Source organism: Sarcophilus harrisii, chromosome 6, assembly GCF_902635505.1.
Source record: "Sarcophilus harrisii chromosome 6, mSarHar1.11, whole genome shotgun sequence".
Classification (NCBI taxonomy): domain Eukaryota; kingdom Metazoa; phylum Chordata; class Mammalia; order Dasyuromorphia; family Dasyuridae; genus Sarcophilus; species Sarcophilus harrisii.
Window position 1 is genome coordinate 247,190,806 of NC_045431.1, and position 19,127 is coordinate 247,209,932.

The following is a 19,127-nucleotide window of genomic DNA, read 5'->3' on the forward strand; positions in this document are numbered from 1 at the left end:
ACTTAAGAGTCAGAAAGGTGTGCTGACATGGATCCACACTTTCTTGTGACTCTGGGAAAGTCACTTACACTCTGTGTCTCCCTAGGTAACACCCCAGGACTTTTTGTTATAGACAAATCTTCACCGGTGGAAAGTTTCCACACCAAGAACTTACCACACTAGTGAAATCACAGATCTAGACCAAATAACAACGCAAAACAAAATCAACCAAAGGGCCCATGCACAATCCCAAACCGACTCAAGGGGAAGCAGGGCAAATTTGGGGAACATCCTCACACATCATCCTCATTAATTCCAGAAACATTTGTCAAGGGCCATTTGCTAAAAAGAAACTTAATGTGGCTCCGGCAGCCTGAGAGCAGCAGAGAAGCCCATTCTTCCAGTGGAGACCATCGCGGTCCAGAAGAGGAATGGTTCTGTCCAGAAGGTGATACATGGGGCAGACTGTTCCTTAGAGGGGCTGAGGAGTCTCAGGGCTGCCATCCAGAGCTGGGACCTGCTCAGGGCACATAGGTATGCTTGCTGCACTTGGCATAGCACTTAGCACATAGTAGACAATTAATACATATTGACTGATTGTAAGTTAAGATTCACTGTCTCCTATGGCCACTGTATACATTAGTGGTAGAATCTGACTATGGGTACCTGTTAGTAAATACTTCATGATTAACAGTTAAAGGGATCATCCTGGCTGATTTAAGTGAGAAGCACACAGGTCATTGCTCAAGAATGATGGACTTTTGTCTCCTCTGACACTAGAATGGCACTTAGAGTTAACTCTAAAGTGGGGCATAAGAATATGGCCACCCTTTTGGAAAACCCCTTTCACTTACTAGGGTGCCTGCAGATTGAACCAGCCAGCCTCAACCCAGGAAGAGAGACCAGAGAGAGAGTTGAGAATTGCTGCCTTGTCCTGCCCTTCATAATTTGACTTCAGTTTGTCTTTCCAAGCTAATTAAACTTTGCTTTCCCCCTACCCCTACCCCATGTGTGGTGTATTCTAGGCAAATTGGCCTAATTTCTGACCCTTACAGACAACACTCCATCTCTCTCCTCCCTGCTTTTTCATTCAAGACAGTCCTCTATGCTTGTAATGCTCTCTCTCTCCTCACAGACCCCTCTTAAAATCGTTGGCTCTCTTCAATACTCAGCTCATATTCCCCCTTCTATAACAGATCTTTCCCAACTCCCCAGCTACCAGTGCCTTTCCCTCAAAGATTACCTGGTATCATATTTATATGCAATTTGTCTTTCTCATTAGAATATTGGTTCCTATGAGATCAGAGATTATTTTCACCTTTTCTTTTTATCTCTAGCTTTTCCTTGTACTCAGGATTTGCTTAATTTTTAAGTTTATTGAATTGAAATAAATAAAAAGAGAAGTAAGAAAATCCCAAGACCTACAATGTCTATTGCCTCATATAATTCATTACCTCATAGGTAGGAAGTCACCCAGAAACAGGCTGAACAGTAAGGGGAAGCTAGCCTGAGATCCAAAGGTAAAAGGTGAATGGACAAGGCAAATAATTCATCTGTACCTAAGTAAGAATTGGGAGAGATTTCTGAGTGATGGAAGGTGCTGCTTTGTAGCAGAATGGCAGGCAGAGCTAACCACCTTTTTTCCCTCAACCAGGTTCAGGGAGCTGAAACTCATAGGATTTTTTTTTTCATCCAAGTCTATGGATCCCCTGAAATCTACCATAAATCCCTGGGTGAGAAGATCGGGGACAAATTAAGAACCCTTTCTCTTTTCCAATACTCTCATACATAGATGAAAAAAAGAATTCCAGAGAAGGGAAGGGATTTTTGAGGATTCCCTTCTAGTAGCTAACATAGGGCAAAGCTTAAGGTTACTCATCAATCAGCCTCAGGGGTTAGATAGATGAATGGATAGAGCAAGGTGGTACTTCATAATGGGAAGAGCACCAGAGATGAAATTTGAGGGATTAGAATCTAATTCCACCCTTGTTAGATCTTGTGACATTGACACCTCCCTTTCATGCTTATTTATTGAAATCATTGAGGGGTGATCTATTTGTGTCTCTGGGGGAAATTCATTTTCTCCTCCCCATTTTGGGCTGTCCATTCTTCTCGTCTCAAGTAATCTGGGGCACACTTGAGAAGTGGAGCTCACATTTTTCTTATGAGCAAAAACAAAGGATAGAGGCTGTTGACTGTTGACTGTCCACAAGGGACAGCCTTAAGACAATTTGTAAATTCTTCAAAGTTTTTTCCTTTTTGGTTCTCCTTTTGAGATTTTTTCTGTGTGGTCAGAACTGAGATCTGTGGGTATAAGAAACAGCCAGGAAGAACTGTCTACTAATTAGGGATGTTGCGAAATGGAGTCCCTTGCCCTGTGAAGTAGAGAGTTCCCTGTCATTGGAAATATTCCAACAATGACTAGATTTTGTTTGGTGTAGTTAGTATAAAGACTATTTGGCTTCAAATCGCAAGAGTTGCCTGGAAAGCAAAATTCATGAAGGAAATGGTGTTTAATAAGCTTAGAAAGACAAATTGACCTCAAACTGTGAAGGATTTTCAAAGCCAGAAGGTCTACATTTATGTTAAAGGAAATAAGGAACTACTGAAGCTTACTGAACTAAGTCTGCTCTCAGTGGGACCTCAGTGCCATGATGGCTTCCCAGGGAATCTATTTGCCTTAAGGAAGGAAGGAAATAAACATTTTCTAAGCATTTGCTCCATGGTGGGGACTTTGATCCTCATAACAGACCTTCAAGGTAAGTATCATTGTAATCTCCATTTCAGATGAAGTCACTGAGACAGACAGTGATTAAATGAATTTGCCCAGTAGTATCTGAGGCCGAGTTTGAACTTGAATCTTCCTGATGCAGGACCACTAATTTTTGTGCTGAGGAGCAGAGCATTCTGGCAGATGGGCGGTTATCCTACTGTATGAATGTGCTAAGCCTAGGAAGCCAGGAGATGAATCTTTTCTCCCTCTGTCCTTTGTGTTTGCAATTCATTTTAAACTCCAATTAGGGCTTCCCCATCCAATATCCAAGAGAGGGCCAGGGTTCCAAACTAAGACATGAAGAATACTTCCAAGCAGACTTTTTCTTATGAAATTTCACTTGATCATAGGATGAGGATATATCTTTCACTTACAATCTGATGTCACTCAGAGACTGCTAAGTGTAATAGACTTAAATTTTACAGGTAAGGAAACTGAGACCCAGAGAATGACTTGACCAAAGTCACACAATTACTAAATGATTAAGTCAGGTACTCCTGACTCTACGACTACTGCTCTTTTTACTATACCATGCTGCCTTTCCTTTTCCCTCTTTTAATACAATTTTTAATTCCCCTCGTTTACCCTTTCCCTTTGACCTTCCTATCCTTAGCCTCCTAGTAAATGTCACTTTGTGCAGATTAAATGAGATCAAAAGATCATTATTTTAGATCTTAGAGGGTAGCAAGTTCAATCCTTCATTTTACAAGTGCCTATTAGGGCCAGATACTGTATTGAACAATGGAAATTCAAGTTCAATCCATGAAACTGTCCCTGTCCTCAAAGAGCTTTTTGTTCTTATAGGGAACACATAGGTTTTATATAAAAATATATGTGCAAACAGAATAAATCTAGAATTAATACATATAAGTTGATTTGGGAGGGAGGGTCTACCTAGTCAGAGGAATGAGGAGAAGCTTCTTGTACAAGTGGTCATTCAGCCTTTGATTAGAGACCTCCAGTGAGGGGGAACTCCCCACCTTCTGAGAAAGTCCATTCTGCCTTATGAGAGCTCTTATTGTTCAGAAGTTTTTATTTCTCTCAAACTTAAATTGATTTCCTTGTATCTTGCACCCACAGCTGTTGCCTCTGTCCTCTGAGGTCAAATAGAATGTGGCCAATTCCTCAGGTGCCATGTTCTCAGGCTCCTTGTTTGGGTCATTATTTTGCTTGTGGTACAATAGACCATTTGGATCCCATGGATTCAATTAAACAATCCATTTAGTAAAAAATATAGTCAAGTATTCCTAAATAAAAGCACTTCTTTAGGCAGTTGGCCTAGAATAGGGAGAACAACACAATCTGCAGAAGATTCAGGGGCAGCTGGATAGGATAGTGAATAAACATTCACCCTGGAATCAGGAAGATTTAAGTTCAAATATGGCCTTAAAAAGTTACTAGCTGCAATTCATTTAATCCTGATTGCCTAAAAAATTAAAAAACAAAAACAAACAAACATCAACAACAAAAACAAGGTTTTCTGGAGACTTAGGAGCTCAAATCCTGAATCTGCTTTCATATTCTTCTTGCCCAGAAGGCTCACAGTTGGGTCTCAGGTCAATCAACCTGAAGGCAAATATCTTCTATTTCTTCTGTTTTTCAACATGTGGCCCTTTACAATAGCAGTTGTTCACCAAGAAGGCTAACCAAAGCTTCTTTTTGTGCCATTTTCCCTGTTTCACATGCATTTTCTCTTCTGTCTTTCCTTATTCCCAGAGTCTGAAGGCTTCTCCACAACTTTCACCCCTCCACCACATATGGTCAGGAAGCCCTAAGGTTATTATGGTACATGTCAAAGTCTCCCCTACTCATTGCAACTGTTATAGTTCTGCCTGATCAACATTTGTTACATTTTTTGTCTCATCATCCTCTTTGTTATAAGATAACTAACTAATCCTCAATAATTCCTGAAATGTTGCCATATTCAAACAAATATCTATCTAACAAAAGTCAGAAGGAATTGTAGAACAATTGTTCATCCTCCCAACTTTCCTTAAAGCACTAAATTTGTTACCAAACCTTAAATATTTAAGGCAAAATATTCTTTGCCTACATCTTCCTCACTCACATCCAGCCCTTGAGCACTGCCAAGACTGAAATATCTCCTGTCCATCATAATATTCTCCCGCCACTTCCCAGAGACCAACGTGACAAGATCCACCCCCACCTCAGCTTAACCCCTTCCCCTCAAAACTCATGTAGGAGACCAGGAGAGGGGGACAAGTTCTCTCCATAGCTGCAACCCAAATTCTGTCACACCCTTCCAGGGTGGAGATTAAGGTTAGGTCTGAGGAACCCCCAAATTCCCATGGTCCCCTTCTTCCCCTCAAAGATCTTTCATGAAGGTCACCTCCCTAACCTCCAAGAGAAAGCCTCATTGTGCTTCTGTTTTTGTGATTCTTATTCATAGAGTGGGGCTGCCAAGACTACTAGCCCTTCCAGAAACTCCTTCCTTCTATCAACTCTATTTAAAGGCCTCCTAACCAGTCTCCCTCCTTAGGAGTTCCCATATCACCTTCCCTACTGACTCCTGCACTGCTGACAATCAGCCTCCTAAAGCCCGGTTTTGAGCCAATCCATTTCCTGCCCCTAAACCGTCAGTGACTGAGACAGTGGGTTCCTCATCATTAGAGACTGAATGGCCATTTATGAAGGATGGGATGGGGGAAGGGGTCCTGCCAGGTAGCAATCAAACTAGGTGAGCTGTGAAGTCATAAATGTAAGATCACCTTCTGACAGACTTCCCACCCACCCATAAACACTTTATCTGGATTTTTATTTTTAGGGATCTTTTCTTTGTCCCTCATTGTTCTCTCCCTTAAACTACAGATTTTTAATTTCATTGGTGCTAGCTTTCTTAGTAAGGAAATTTCTTCTACCAATGTAAATGAGCAATTTATCTGTAATTTATAACTACCCAGGGAATTGTGGGAGACCAAGTGCCTGGGCCAGGGTCATAAAAACAGTATGAGTCAGTGGCAGGCCTGGAATCCAGTACTGTCTGACTAAGACTTGACCTTTGTCCACTCTCCCACATTTCCTCTCTGTATATCATTCAACCAATCCAGTTTTATGAAGGTGTCAAGGCACCAGAGACATAAATAAAAATGAAAGTCTCTACTTTCAGGGAGTTTATTTTCTAAGGGAGAGAACATATGAAGATGTGTGGGTATATAGAAAACCTAGGAAAGAGGCTAGCAAATGTGTAGACTAGGAAAAGGAACTTGTAGAAGATAAAGTCCAACAGATGGGAAGTCAGCTCAGAGATCCAGAAGGAACATGGTATCCTGGGGAAGGCAGCAAGAAGGTCAATTTGTGGAAAGGAGCTACATATAAAATAGACGTTTAATCCTAGGGAAGCCAGGAGAATAGACTGAGTAGGAAGAAAACATTTCTTTATTTTAGAAAATCATTGTGTTGGTTATGTGGAGGAATGAGTCTTATACACTCGAAAATGCCCATTCTTCAGGATAGAGCTGTTTCATCTCCTATCTTTGAGTACACATATATTATATATATTATATATACATATAAATGTATCCTTATGCTAAGGAGATTCTATATAAATAATATATGTTAATCTTATATATGTGTGCATATGTAATATCCTTAGCACGGGGAGAAACACACAAATATGTATATGAGTGTATACATATATATAATGTATATATTGTGTATATACACAAAAAGCAATATCTGTTGAAAATATGAAGGATCTGAACAGGATGATTTCAGAAAGGCCTGGAGAGACTTACACGAACTGATGCTGAGTGAAATGAGCAGGACCAGGAGATCATTATATACTTCAACAACAATACTAGATGATGACCAGTTCTGATTGGATCAGGCCATCCTCAGCAAGGAGATCAACCAAATCATTTCCAATGGAGCAGGAATGAACTGAACCAGCTATGCCCAGAGAAAGAACTCTGGGAGATGACTAAAAACCATTACATTGAATTCCCAATCCCTATATTTATGCCCACCTGCATTTTGGATTTCCTTCACAAGCTAATTGTACAATATTTCAGAGTCTGATTCTTTTTGTACAGCAAAATAACGGTTTGGTCATGTATACTCTTTGTGTATCTAATTTATATTTTTAATATATTTAACATCTACTGGTCATCCTGCCATCTGGGGGAGGGGGGAGGGGGTAAGAGGTGAAAAATTGGAACAAGAGGTTTGGCAATTGTTAATGCTGTAAAGTTACCCATACATATAACCTGTAAATAAAAGGCTATTAAATTAAAAAAAAAAAGAAAATATGAAGGATCTGGAGTCCAAGGCCTTGCTTTTAATTATGGCTCTATTTTTTACGCTAATAACTGTGGGACAAATTCCTTTCCCTTTCTGGCCCTCATCTCCTCCATCTATAAAATCAGAGAATTGGATTAAATGGTCTTCAAGGTCCATTTAGGCTTAAAATTCACACACATATATATATGCCTCCTATACATATACATATATATGTGAAAATACACACACACACACACATTGACTAGTTCCTACAAGACAAACAGAGTCAGGTACTTCCTCTATCTAAGTCCTCTCAAAAGAGGAAGTGAGAATAGAGACAAGAAGTGATTCGATTTGAGAAATGGGCCCTAGGAGAGACGTAGTTTCACCTTCCATTTCACCTTCCACAGAACCTCTATTTTAATTCCTTCAAATCTGACAGTAGGGAATAGGGAACACAGCACTGACTCTAAAGAAAAAGCTTCTGAGTTCAGGTCTCATTTCTCTTATGTATTATCCATATGACTCAAGAAAGTCACTAAATATTATCAGCCTCAGAGGAGCAGGAAGGGAAGAGAAAGAGAAAAGAGGGAAAGGAGACGAGGGAGAATGTGGGTAGAAAATACAATTATGAGAATACAAATGATGGGAAGCAATAAAGTGTTACCAACGGTAAGTTACCTTAAGTGTAACCATGGCTGTTAGTTGCTGTCCCCTTGGGCTAATTTAAAACCGCTGAATTCCAGTGTTTCACATAATTCTTCTGGTTTTGCCTACAGGATTACAAAAGTCTCCCTGGGTTCTCCTTTTTTTGTCAGTGAGAAACAGACATCCCCATTAGGGTAATCAGCTTCTGAAGTAAAGACATGACCAGGGGTAGCCTTACAATAATAAATAAGTAAAAAGAGAGGGTTGAACTGGATGACTTCCATGGTCCCTCCCAGATCTGCCATTCTATAATTCTATGATTCTGAGATTCTTTCCAGCCCTGAGAATCTCAAGTTAGCATTTAATAAATGCTAATTGATTGCTGCTCTATTGTCCCTTTTAGATCTGATGTTCTTTGATCTATATTCTCAAAGTCCCTTTGAGTTCCGGTGTCCTACATTCTAAGGTCCTTCCCATTCCTAATATTCTCTGTCCTTTATTCTAAGGTTCTTTTCCACCTCAACATTCTAAAATCTTCCTTCTAAGGTCCATTCTAGCTCTAATATTCTATGTTCTACAGTTTAAGGTATCATCCATCTCTGTTCAATTCAATTCAATCCAATTCCACATGCTCTGACATTTACTGTCCATCCCTTTTGGGATTTGTATATAATTGTTTACAATTCCAAGGCTCTGCTGTTTGTCTGTTGGGGGGGTTGTATATTTAGTAAATGAAATTTGTAGTTTCCTTGTGGATTTAGTTCTCATGATTCTTTATAGTTTCAAGATCCTTTCTGTTGTTTTGTCTCCTCGACCTCAGAACCTAACATGTGTCAGGCACTGCCTGTAGGACAAAGGTTTTAAACTTAGAATCCATGAATTTAAAATATATACACATATATTTATAAATACACACACATATATATCTTATATAATTAGGCTTCTCTGTAATACTTCATACTTTATTTTATGCTTTTAAAGATCTTATCCTGAGAAGGGGTCTATAAGTTTCATTGGGTAGTCAAATGGGTCCATGACACAAAGAAGGTTAAGAACCTTTGGTTTATGGTCTGGTATTCTTGTTCTTGCTCTGACATTAACCTTTGTCCCTTTTATCTCTGACAGTTCTCGGTTCCTAGGTCGCTTCCAATTTAAACATTCTATATTTTTCCTCATTTTTTCTTTTTAATTTGTACTGATTGATCTTGTCTTTACATCACTTTACTTTCCAAATGCATCTCTTCCTCCTTCCCTGTTTGAAAAGCCATCCCTTAAAATAGAAAAATAAAAATAAAAAGGGAGAAAAAGGCAATTCAGTAAAATTAACAAATGCCCCCCCTGAGTCTGATAGTTTATTCACTGTTCTTTAGCTAACTCTGCCAGAAGGGGGAAAGGGTCTTGTCTTATCTTTTTGTCAGAACAGAATTTGGTCATTAGAATTAAACAGAATATCTAATATTCTATGTGAGGTAGCCTCCAACTTTTTCATTTTATAACTCCATGCTGTCTAACCAACCAGCATTTCTACAACAGTGCTGTACCTAAAGTTTAAAGAAAAATCAGAAATAATTGGGTAGGCTCGGAAGGCATCCAGACAAACCAATCTGATGCTCATTGACTTGTCCAAAGTCCAACAAAGTATCACAAGCAAGATCCGAATCCAGCTCCCATGGCCTCAGAGCCGATTCTCTTTCTTCTCATGAGTCACGGGGGTTAGAACAGGCACTGCTTTAAGTGCTGAGCTTTCATCACAAGCTTAGGCTACAACCACAAATGCAGAACTCAAAAATAACCGCTCCTTCCTCCTGAAGCCATGTGAACCTGAGGCTCAGCCTGGGATGAGGAGGGGAAGGGACACTGGAGGGAGCTGACCAGGTGCCCAAAAGGGTGAGCAAAATTAACCACTTGACTTCCCTACCTTTTTTTGAATTAACAAAGTGCAATCTTTGCTCCCCTTGAAGAAATGGAACCATCAAGGCCTGTAAGCAAAACACCAGCCTCGGGTTAATATGGAGCAAAGACTGGGTTTGAACTCTTGGATGATTATGGGATAATGAAAGTTGGAAGAGAGAAGAAAAAGGGAAATGCTCCAAGAGAGAAGAAAAAGGGAAATGCTCCAAGAGAAAAGAAAAAAAAGAGTTAGCTGAGAAGGAGCGTGACCCAAACTGAGTGTGACACAGGCCAAGCACAGCCCTCCCCTACTAATTAGTCATCACTGCTAGACTTTTCTTTTTCAAGCTTGACATGCAAATTTTAATTGGACAAAACTCCGGTTACTTCTTCTTCTCCATTCTTTATTATCATGTGATTTTTGAAAAGAGAAACTGTTCAACAGTGGAGCTATATCCAATTCACATCTGAAATGTTTGAGGGCTTTAGACATTTCAAGTAATGAATATGATGGTAAAGACCCCTGGTTCTGTTATTTACTGCTCATGTGACTATAAGTGCTTTCCCTAACCTCTGTTTAAATTAGGAGGCTGGACTAAATGATCTCAAAGTTTCTGACTTATCACACTTACACGGTCTGCTTATTAATAGATTATAAGCAGCTTGAGATGATGGGCTATTTTTCCTTTTTCCTAGTTCTAGCACAAAGTACAGTGCCTAGAACACAGTAGGTAGGCACTTAATAAATGTTTTTTGGATTGTATTCCAGCTCCAGATCTCTGATGGAAATGGTGATAATAGCCTGATCTGTGGGAAAAGCTGCAGTTCTGGAATCAAGGGATGAACCCTGACTTTGCTTCCCGGGATTCAGCAAAATAAGATTAGATGATCTCTGAGTTTTCATTCTCCTCTAGAGTTATGATCCTGGGAATGAGCACTTATTAAGTGCCCACTAAGTACTCGGCACATCAGTGGATTGGGAGGCTATAAAATGAGATCCCTGGCTTCAAAGAACTTACATTCTATGGGAGAGAAGATAGGGGGAGAGATGAGACATAATGACCATGGCATTTCATTAATGGGATACCACCATCTGCAAAGGCTCATTTTATACCAAGGGAATTTCTTCTGGGAGAGCAAGGTTTAAACCAGCTTATTATAGCAGATTACAAATGGTTCAGCACCAACGGCTTCCCCAGGCTTTGGGAGCCAATCTTCTAGCTCAATACCCAAATCACTGGCTAATTAGTCTAGTCTGAAAACAGCTGGCAAATCTATTCAGGTACAAGCAGCTTGAATGGCCCCAAATTAGTGTGATGGCTTCAATCCACCAACAGAACTCACTTAATGTTTGGGCTTCCCTCGATACTCCCACCGGGCCCCAGAAGTCTCATTGTGCTCCCTGAATGGCAGGGCAAATTCTGTTCCCCTTAAAGATCAGACAGTGTAATGAAAGCAGAGGGGGCAAATTCTGCTCCCCTTAAAGATCAGACAGTGTAATGAAAGCAGACGGGGCAAATTCTGCTCCCCTTAAAGATCAGACAGTGTAATGAAAGCAGAGGGGGCAAATTCTGCTCCCCTTAAAGATCAGACAGTGTAATGAAAGCAGACGGGGCAAATTCTGCTCCCCTTAAAGATTAGACAAAATAAGGAAAGCAGACGGGGCAAATTCTGCTCCCCTTAAAAATCAGACAGTATAATGAAAGCAGACAGCCCTCTGAGATCCACACCCACTTCTTGCACTCTCCCAACCAGATTCCATATGATTCCATATCTGAAATTGAGTGTCCCCCTCTTTCTGTCCCCAAAGTTCTCATTCTTTTGCACTGAGACTTACTGGTTTCTCTGACAAAAATCTCCTCTCTTTCCAAGCCATCTCCATTCAGACACCAAAGTGATTTTCCCAAAAGCACAAGTATGACCTTTTAATTCCCTTCCCAGTAAATTCCAATGACCCTCTATTGTTTTTAGAATCAAATATGAAATCCTGTTTGGTGATTAAAGGCTTCCACAATCTGGCTCCAAATTCCCCATACAACAGATAAATTCTCTTCCATGTAGTCTATAATCCAGCAACACTGGTCTTTGTTTTTACTAACCCTAACTTAGAACACTTCAAGTCCCATTTCTGCTTCTTTGCAGAAGCCATTCCCATGTCTGGGAAGCACTGCCTTCCCACTATCACCTCTTAAGTTTTTAATTTCTTTCCATACTCAGCTCAAGCACCATTGCCTCCATGTCATGTTTTTTTTTTTTTGTAATCTTGACAGATGTGACTGCTTTTTTCCCAAAAACCTCTCTTGAATTTATCCTGGATATAGAAGGCAAGCTCCTTACATTACGTATAGAAGAAACTTCTTTTTCCAACATCTTGACTGGTTTTGCTAGAATCTCTCTTCCTTTTTTATTAAAAAAATTCTTTATTATAAAAGAAAATTCTTGAAGGAAGGAGAGGAGAAAAATGGTCAAATCTAGCTAATATGTAACTAAAGATATCAATACAAATATAACTTAAAAAAGAATGTAAGCTCCTTGAGGACAGGGACTGTTTCATTTCTATCTTTGTTATTGCTACATTTTGCACAGCAGGCACTTAACAAGTGACTGATTGGTTGAATGAAATAGAATTACTTCTAGGAACTGACCAGCAGCTGGACATGTTAGCACTCGTCTCAAGTCTGAATCTTGCCCGTTGAATGATATCAGAAAAGTCATTGCTCTTGATCCATAGGTGTTTATTAAAGTGGAGGAAATGAACATTTTAGTCACAGTATCAATTTTAAAACATCTGGATGGTTGAGTGAGTTTTTTTTAAACATTAGCCCAGATGTTTGGGTGACTTGAGGACTTGAGGAGACATCGGTTTCTCTGCCAAAATTCTCCTCTCTTTCCAATCCATCTCCATACAGACACCAAAGTGATTTTCCAAAAACACAGGTTAAGACCCTTCCTAGTAAATTCCAATGGCCCCCTATCATTTCTAGAATCAAATATGTGCCCACCCTTGGAAATGAAAGAATAAGTGAGCACCACACAAGTTGGCAGGCAGCTCTCTGGGCTTCAATTAGATTTTGCTTCAAATTGCAATAGCTCCTCTGGACTACTCCATGCTCCAGAACAGTCATTTACTCAAAACATCTGTGGGATTCCAAAGAGGGAAGGCAACTATGAGTTAAGCCTAATTTAACATGATGACAGAACTAGAATGTCAGAGTTTAGAGATCAGCTTCTTCCAATTCTTTTTTATTGCAGATGAGGAAACTGAGGCTCCAAGAGAAAGACTGACTTGTCTTAGGAGTCCCTGGTTCTAGCTCCAGTTTTGCCACTAAGCCCTGACTCAATCATCTCTACAGCGCAGAGTTGGGAGATGTTCTGAGATTCTGGGGTTCCGACAGTCTTGATTCTCTGGTCTGGGAGCCTTCCTAGCTCAGACGTTCCGTGTTCCAAAATCCCTCCCAGCTCTGTCACTCCATGTTCTAAGACCCCTCTCAGATTGGACAATCGCTTTTCTCTAACCTAAAGCTGCTAACACCTCTGCCACATTATGCACTCTCTGTCCTAAGGTTCCTTCTAGCTCTGATAGTCTCGGTTCTCTGTCCTAATGTCCCCCGCAACCCTGACATGCTACTGTTCCATGCATCTCACAGCCAGCAGAATGTCTAGCTAACCATGTATCTGTCTTCTAGAACTTCAGTTACCAGAACACTTTCATCTTAGAATGAAGAAATAGGAATCTCAAAGAGATAGGGATCCTTAGACCATCCAAGCAGACGAGTGTCAGCTTTGGCAGGGAACTTAGAACACAAGACCTCAGAATAGCCAGACCAATTCACTTCTGCATGAAAAAACTCAGGTCGAAAAAGTTGAAAGTGATATATTCAAGGTCATTCGGTTTCTATTCTTTTTATTCTGCTCCCCAGAAATGCTCTCCCAATGGGATTATGATCTTCTTAGATTTGGAAGGAGGGGAGGAGAGATATTTTTATCCGGAGGACAAGTTTTTCTTCCACGCCCATTGCCAAACTTCATTTTCTCATTGTCTCTCATTTCTCTATTTTGCAGCAATATCAGCTTGGAAAGAGGAACTGCTCTCTTTGCTGTCTCAGGAAGAGCTGCTCTGCTGGTTCATTTCTCAAGCTCTTTTGCCGGTGACCACGACAAGGTGTGTGAGTTGGATTGCTGGAATCATGAACTGTTTGAAGGGAGTCCTTCTCTTCTGGACTGCTCTCGTGTGTGGGAAAGGAAAAGACATCCCTGTGGAGAATCCCGACGTTGGATTTCAACAATGCAGGAGAGCCTTGAATCTCTCCGTTCTGGAGGTATTACCCGGTGGGGGCTGGGATAATCTGAGGAACGTGGACATGGGAAGGGTGCTAAATTTGCAATACAGAAATTGTCGGACCACGGAAGATGGAGAATACATCATCCCAGATGAAATCCTGACAATTCCCCGGAAGCAGAGCAACTTGGAGATGAATTCTGAAATCATCGAGTCTTGGAAGAATTACCAAAGTACCACCTCCTCTTCCATCAACGCAGAGCTCTCCCTCTTCTCCATGGCCAACGGCAAGTTCTCCAGTGAGTTTCAGAGGATGAAAACTCATCAGGTGAAGGAGCAAGCTGTGACTACCAGGGTCCAGGTGAGAAACCTGGTCTACACGGCCAAAGTCAATCCTATTTCTTCATTGAGCAGGGGATTCAAGAAAGAGCTGTTGGATATCTCTGAGCGATTGGAGAATAACCAGACTCGAATGGCCAACTTCATGGCAGACCTCCTGGTCCTCAGCTATGGAACTCATGTCATCACCAGCGTGGATGCCGGAGCTATCTTAGTACAGGAGGACCAGATCAGGGCTTCCTTCTTGGATGACAGCCAGAGTACCCGTAGCAGCATTACTGCATCTGCTGGGGTTGCCTTCCACAATATCATTAATTTCAAACTAGAAGATACTCATATTTCCCAGGAGGTTTTCCACAAGAACTACATTTCCAACCGAACCAATTCGAGGGTCGCGAGCCTCGGCGGGGTCTCTTTTTATCCAGGTATCACCCTCGAGGGCTGGCAGAAGGGCATTGCCAACCACTTGGTAGCAATAGACCGCTCGGGTTTGCCCCTGTATTTCTTCATCAACTCCGACACTTTGCCTGATTTGCCAGCCCCCTTGGTGAAGAAGCTGTCCAAAACCGTGGAAGCTGCGGTGAGACGGTATTACACCTTCAACACCTATCCTGGTTGCACCGACAGAGATTCCCCCAACTTTAATTTCCAAGCCAATACGGATGATGGGTCGTGTGAAGGGAAGATGACCAACTTCACTTTTGGGGGAGTTTACCAGGTATGTACCCAGACCTCAGGGACGGAGGCCATGCTTCTGTGCCCTGAACTCGAGCAGAAGAATCCGCTCACCGGCGGTTTCTCCTGCCCAGAACATTACTCGCCTGTCCTGTTACATTCCCATTTTAGAGAGGAAGGCTACAACTTCCTGGAATGCCACCGAAAATGCAGCCTGTGGGTTTTCTGTAAGAAACAATGTGAAGATGTCTTTCGAGTGGCAAGGGCTGAATTCAAAGGTTTCTGGTGTGTGGCAAATGGCCAGGTCCCTGAGAATTCAGGCTTCCTTTTCGGGGGTCTCTTTAGTAGCAAGAACATCAATCCGGTGACCAATGCCCAGTCATGTCCAGCTGGCTATTTGCCACTGCGGCTCTTGAACGGCCTCCATGTTTGCGGCAGCCAAGATTACGAGCTGGGCTACAGGTTCTCTGTGCCTTTTGGTGGTTTCTTCAGCTGCGACATGGGGAATCCTTTGGTGAACTCATCCCAGCCCAGGAATCAAGGTGGCCCTTACCTGAAAAAGTGCCCAGCGGGTTTCAGCCAACACCTGGCTCTGATCAGCGACGGCTGCCAAGTATCGTACTGTGTCCAGGCGGGGCTCTTTACCGGGGGCTCTCTGCCACCTGCAAGGCTCCCTCCCTTCTCCAGACCTCCTCTCATGAGTCAGGCCGCCACAAACACCGTGATGGTGATCAGCAGCGAGAGCGAGAAGTCCTGGATCAAGGACTCCAGCACCCATCTGTGGAAGTTGGCAGACCCTTCCGAGATCCGTAGGATCAGAGATGTCATCCACGAATCCGACAGTGGTTTATCCGGTGGGGCAACAGCAGGAATCACAGCTGGTGTGACTGTTGTTCTGGCAGCCCTGATCACCCTGGCCATTTATGGCACTCGTAGGTATAAGAAACGGGAGTATGAAGAAGTAGGAGAAGAGAATAAGAATTTGATAGGAGCCACTGCTGAATATAGGGTATCAAGGGAAGGGGAGGACACAAGTGAGCTAACACAGGAGCAGTGTCCTTCGCTGGTTTAAACTGGGAATCATTTGACTTACTCCCTGTATAAAGTTCTGAGCTTCTTCTCACCCTGTCTAGTTTATTTGCTGCTCTTGCTTTCTCAGGAATTAAGAACACAAATAGTAAATATGCTTTGGGATCTACTCTTCTCTACTTGGAGGTAGGGAAAAGGGTGGGATTCCTTGGTTCCATTTAATCTCTCTTGATCTCAATTTCCTCCTTGTTGAGGGAGGGAGGGAGGGAGGAAGGGAGGAAGGGAGGGAGGGAGAGAGGGAGGAAGGGAGGGAGGGAGAGAGGAAGAGAGGGAGGGAGGGAGGGAGAGAGAGAGAGAAAGAGAGAGAGAGAATATCGATCATATGGGATCTAATTTTCTAAAGTCCCTTCAAGTGTGACGAGTAAGATTTTATGTTTTAAGTTTTCTTTTAGCTCAAATAAAGAACAAAGATAGGGAAAGGCTGTAAGAATGGCAAGACATCTTCTAGTTCTATGTTCTGACAGTCTGTACTCTTTGTTTCCAGTCTTAATGATCTCATTAACATTCCACATCCCTGTCAGGCTCAGAACACAGAACACAGAAGAGACTTTGGAATATAGAATATTAGGATAAGGAATGTCAGAGCAGAAGATTGAAGGGGCCATTGGCAGTTGGGGGCTCTTCTCAGCACTGACATTCTATGACTAATTATCTTAAATGTATGCAAAGGAAGAAGGAGGGAGGGAGAGAAAATAAATGCTTATTAACTGGAAAAAACAAAATTAAAGAGTGTAATTTAACAAACATGGATTCTTAGCAAGTAAGGGTTGGGGAGGAGGAAGGAAGGGGGATCATGCTGAAAATTAGAGATTGACAGTCGCCATTTGCGGATATCAAAGCAAACGGGGGAATGGGGAGTTGGGAAGGTTTTGGAAATTTTGTTGGATAGCCTGAGAAACTGATGAGAAGGAAGGGGTGAGGTTACTTATTACTGTCTCCAGTCATTTCTAATATGATCATGACTCACATGAAACACCATCCTCTCACATTTGTTTGTTTTTAAATTCAAAAACAAGCCCACATTTCAGGCTTATGGAAACTAATTTCATATGGTGTGAGGGGAGGAGAAGATGAGAGAGTCTGTAGGAAGGGGGCAGCTGGGGAGAAGCATGGTGTAACACTGCTTGGAGGTGGGTAGGGAGGATTCTATGTAAGGAAACATAGTGAACAAGAAATGGAATATCTTGATCTCTAGCTTTGGGGACTGATTTCACTGTGACAGCACAGGTCCTACTGCCAAAGTTATCATGGAGTAACTTTTCTTCCTTCCCCAGCCCACTTGCAACTTAAAAACACCTCCTTCAGCATTACCTGGTTCAGTCCTTCTAAGGGGGCCATAAAACTCTCAGAGCTATTTTATGGTGCAAGTGCCAAGTGTTTTTGCTCCAAGGATATTCTGAGAATAGTGGGGGAGATGAGAAGATGGAGTGATTGGTGCCCTAGGGGAAATAGAAATTGTGATCTACTCAGGAGAACCATTTACTTTCTATCCATATTCCTTCTAAACTGGACTTTCAATAAGATATTTAGCTCTCAAGGCTCTCATCCCACTGCCCCAGATTTATTTTGCCTTGAATAAGAAATCTGCCTTTCTTTAAACACAATTGGACTGGGTAGACTTTGGGACGGATGGAAGTATAAGTTCCACACTCTCTAGCCAAAAAGAACATGCAAAGAATATCCCTTTGTCCTGATTGTCTCTTCGGCCTAGAATATCCTCCTCCTCAATTTGGTCTCTTAGTTTTTTGGCTTTTCTTTAAATCTCAGCCTAAATCACATCTTTCTTCCCCCACTCTCACTACCTTCCTTTCTCAGATTATTTCCCATTTCCCATTTATCTAGAATATACCTAACTATGGCATGTTGTCTGCTAGAATAGAATGAGGGCTTTTTGAGAGCAGGAAGGGTTTTTAATTTTTCTTTTTATCTGCCTCAGTTTCTGGCACACCAGAAGTACTTTAATAAATGAGTTTTGACTGGTGACTGAGTCACCAGTGCTTCATTATTATCAGTGAATTAAAGTAAATAATCATGATTCATTTAAATTTTAATAGAATGGTAAGAAATATTCATATTTATTTTTAAAAAACCCAAACCTATAATTTGATGTAGCAATCTCCTAAGGAGGAATTTCCTTAACCAATGTAGCTCAGTACCTTTTCTGCAATTTATAGACTTATTACAAAAAGGTACCACCAAGTCTTGAGTATCTCCGTTTAGTATATTCCCAGAGAGCATTTCACTCCAGCCTCTATTTGCCAATAGCCTATTTTCCCATCGGATTACTTGATTTCAGTCCAATGTATTTCCTAGAGTAAAGCTCTCTATAAGTCTTGAAGTGCTTTCTAATATGGTTTGTTTGTATGTTTTAATGGATAGAAAGCTGGCTTGGGAAACAAGAAAACAAATTTAAGTCCCAACTCGGACAGATACTGGCAGTGACCCCAGGAAAACTTAGTGCTTCAGGCAATTTCCTAAGATTCCATTTTGGAGGAGATGCTGACCTATATTTGCAGGGGGATTTTCACATCTGGGAGTTCCCTAAACCAATGAAATTATAGATCTAGCCCTTATTAGTTATCAGGGGAATGGTACCCAATTTATACTTCACCCTGCCCCCCCAAATTCAGAATTTTTGGCTTCTTTTCTTCCCCACTCCCTCCTCAAGCATATGATTTCTTCTAAAACATGATTTTTAGTATCTGTTGTTTGAGATTAGTTATGCTTCTGTTGCTTTGTAGGTTGTGTAACGGAGTTGAGCTAATCTCTGAATGATTTTCTTGTTCCTAAAGCATTCCCAACTGAGGTTGAGATGGGTCAGAGTGAACAGTGCTATAGTCTGACAGTCTTGAAAACTGAGTTCCAGATCTCACTTTGCCAAATCATTAGCTCTGTACTTTTGACAAATAACTTTATTTTTCTGAACTTCCAAGGCCATTTCTTTAATATGGAAACAAAAATGCTCAGTACCAGTTTCATAGGGTTATTTGCAAGGAAGGATACTTCCAAAGCAGAATGAGCTATATAAATACAAGTTATTTATCATCATCTTTTTCATCATCACCACCTCTTCCAAATCAGGTTCTCAAGAGATAATTTGACTCATACAAGATCCCTGTAGAACTGGGTCTCAGTTCTTGCTTATTACTAATAGAGTAGAAGTTTATTAATTAATCCTTTCCCTTCCTGTCTCTGCCTATTGATTTTTTTTTCTCC

At 41.3% G+C, this 19,127-nt stretch overlaps 1 protein-coding gene across 1 annotated transcript; it reads left to right on the forward strand.

The window, feature by feature from the left end:
* Positions 1–13,576: 13,576 nt before the first annotated feature.
* Positions 13,577–16,004, forward strand: MPEG1 (macrophage expressed 1). The gene has a single exon (XM_003774588.4). The coding sequence runs from the start codon at positions 13,717–13,719 to the stop codon at positions 15,892–15,894; it is 2,178 nt and encodes a 725-aa protein (XP_003774636.1). The 5' UTR covers positions 13,577–13,716; the 3' UTR covers positions 15,895–16,004.
* The last annotated feature ends 3,123 nt before the right edge of the window (positions 16,005–19,127 follow it).

What these genes read in the sequence shown, in the direction of transcription:
- MPEG1 (XM_003774588.4), top strand. Translation starts at nt 13,717, where the DNA reads ATGAACTGTTTGAAGGGAGTCCTTCTCTTCTGGACTGCTCTCGTGTGT.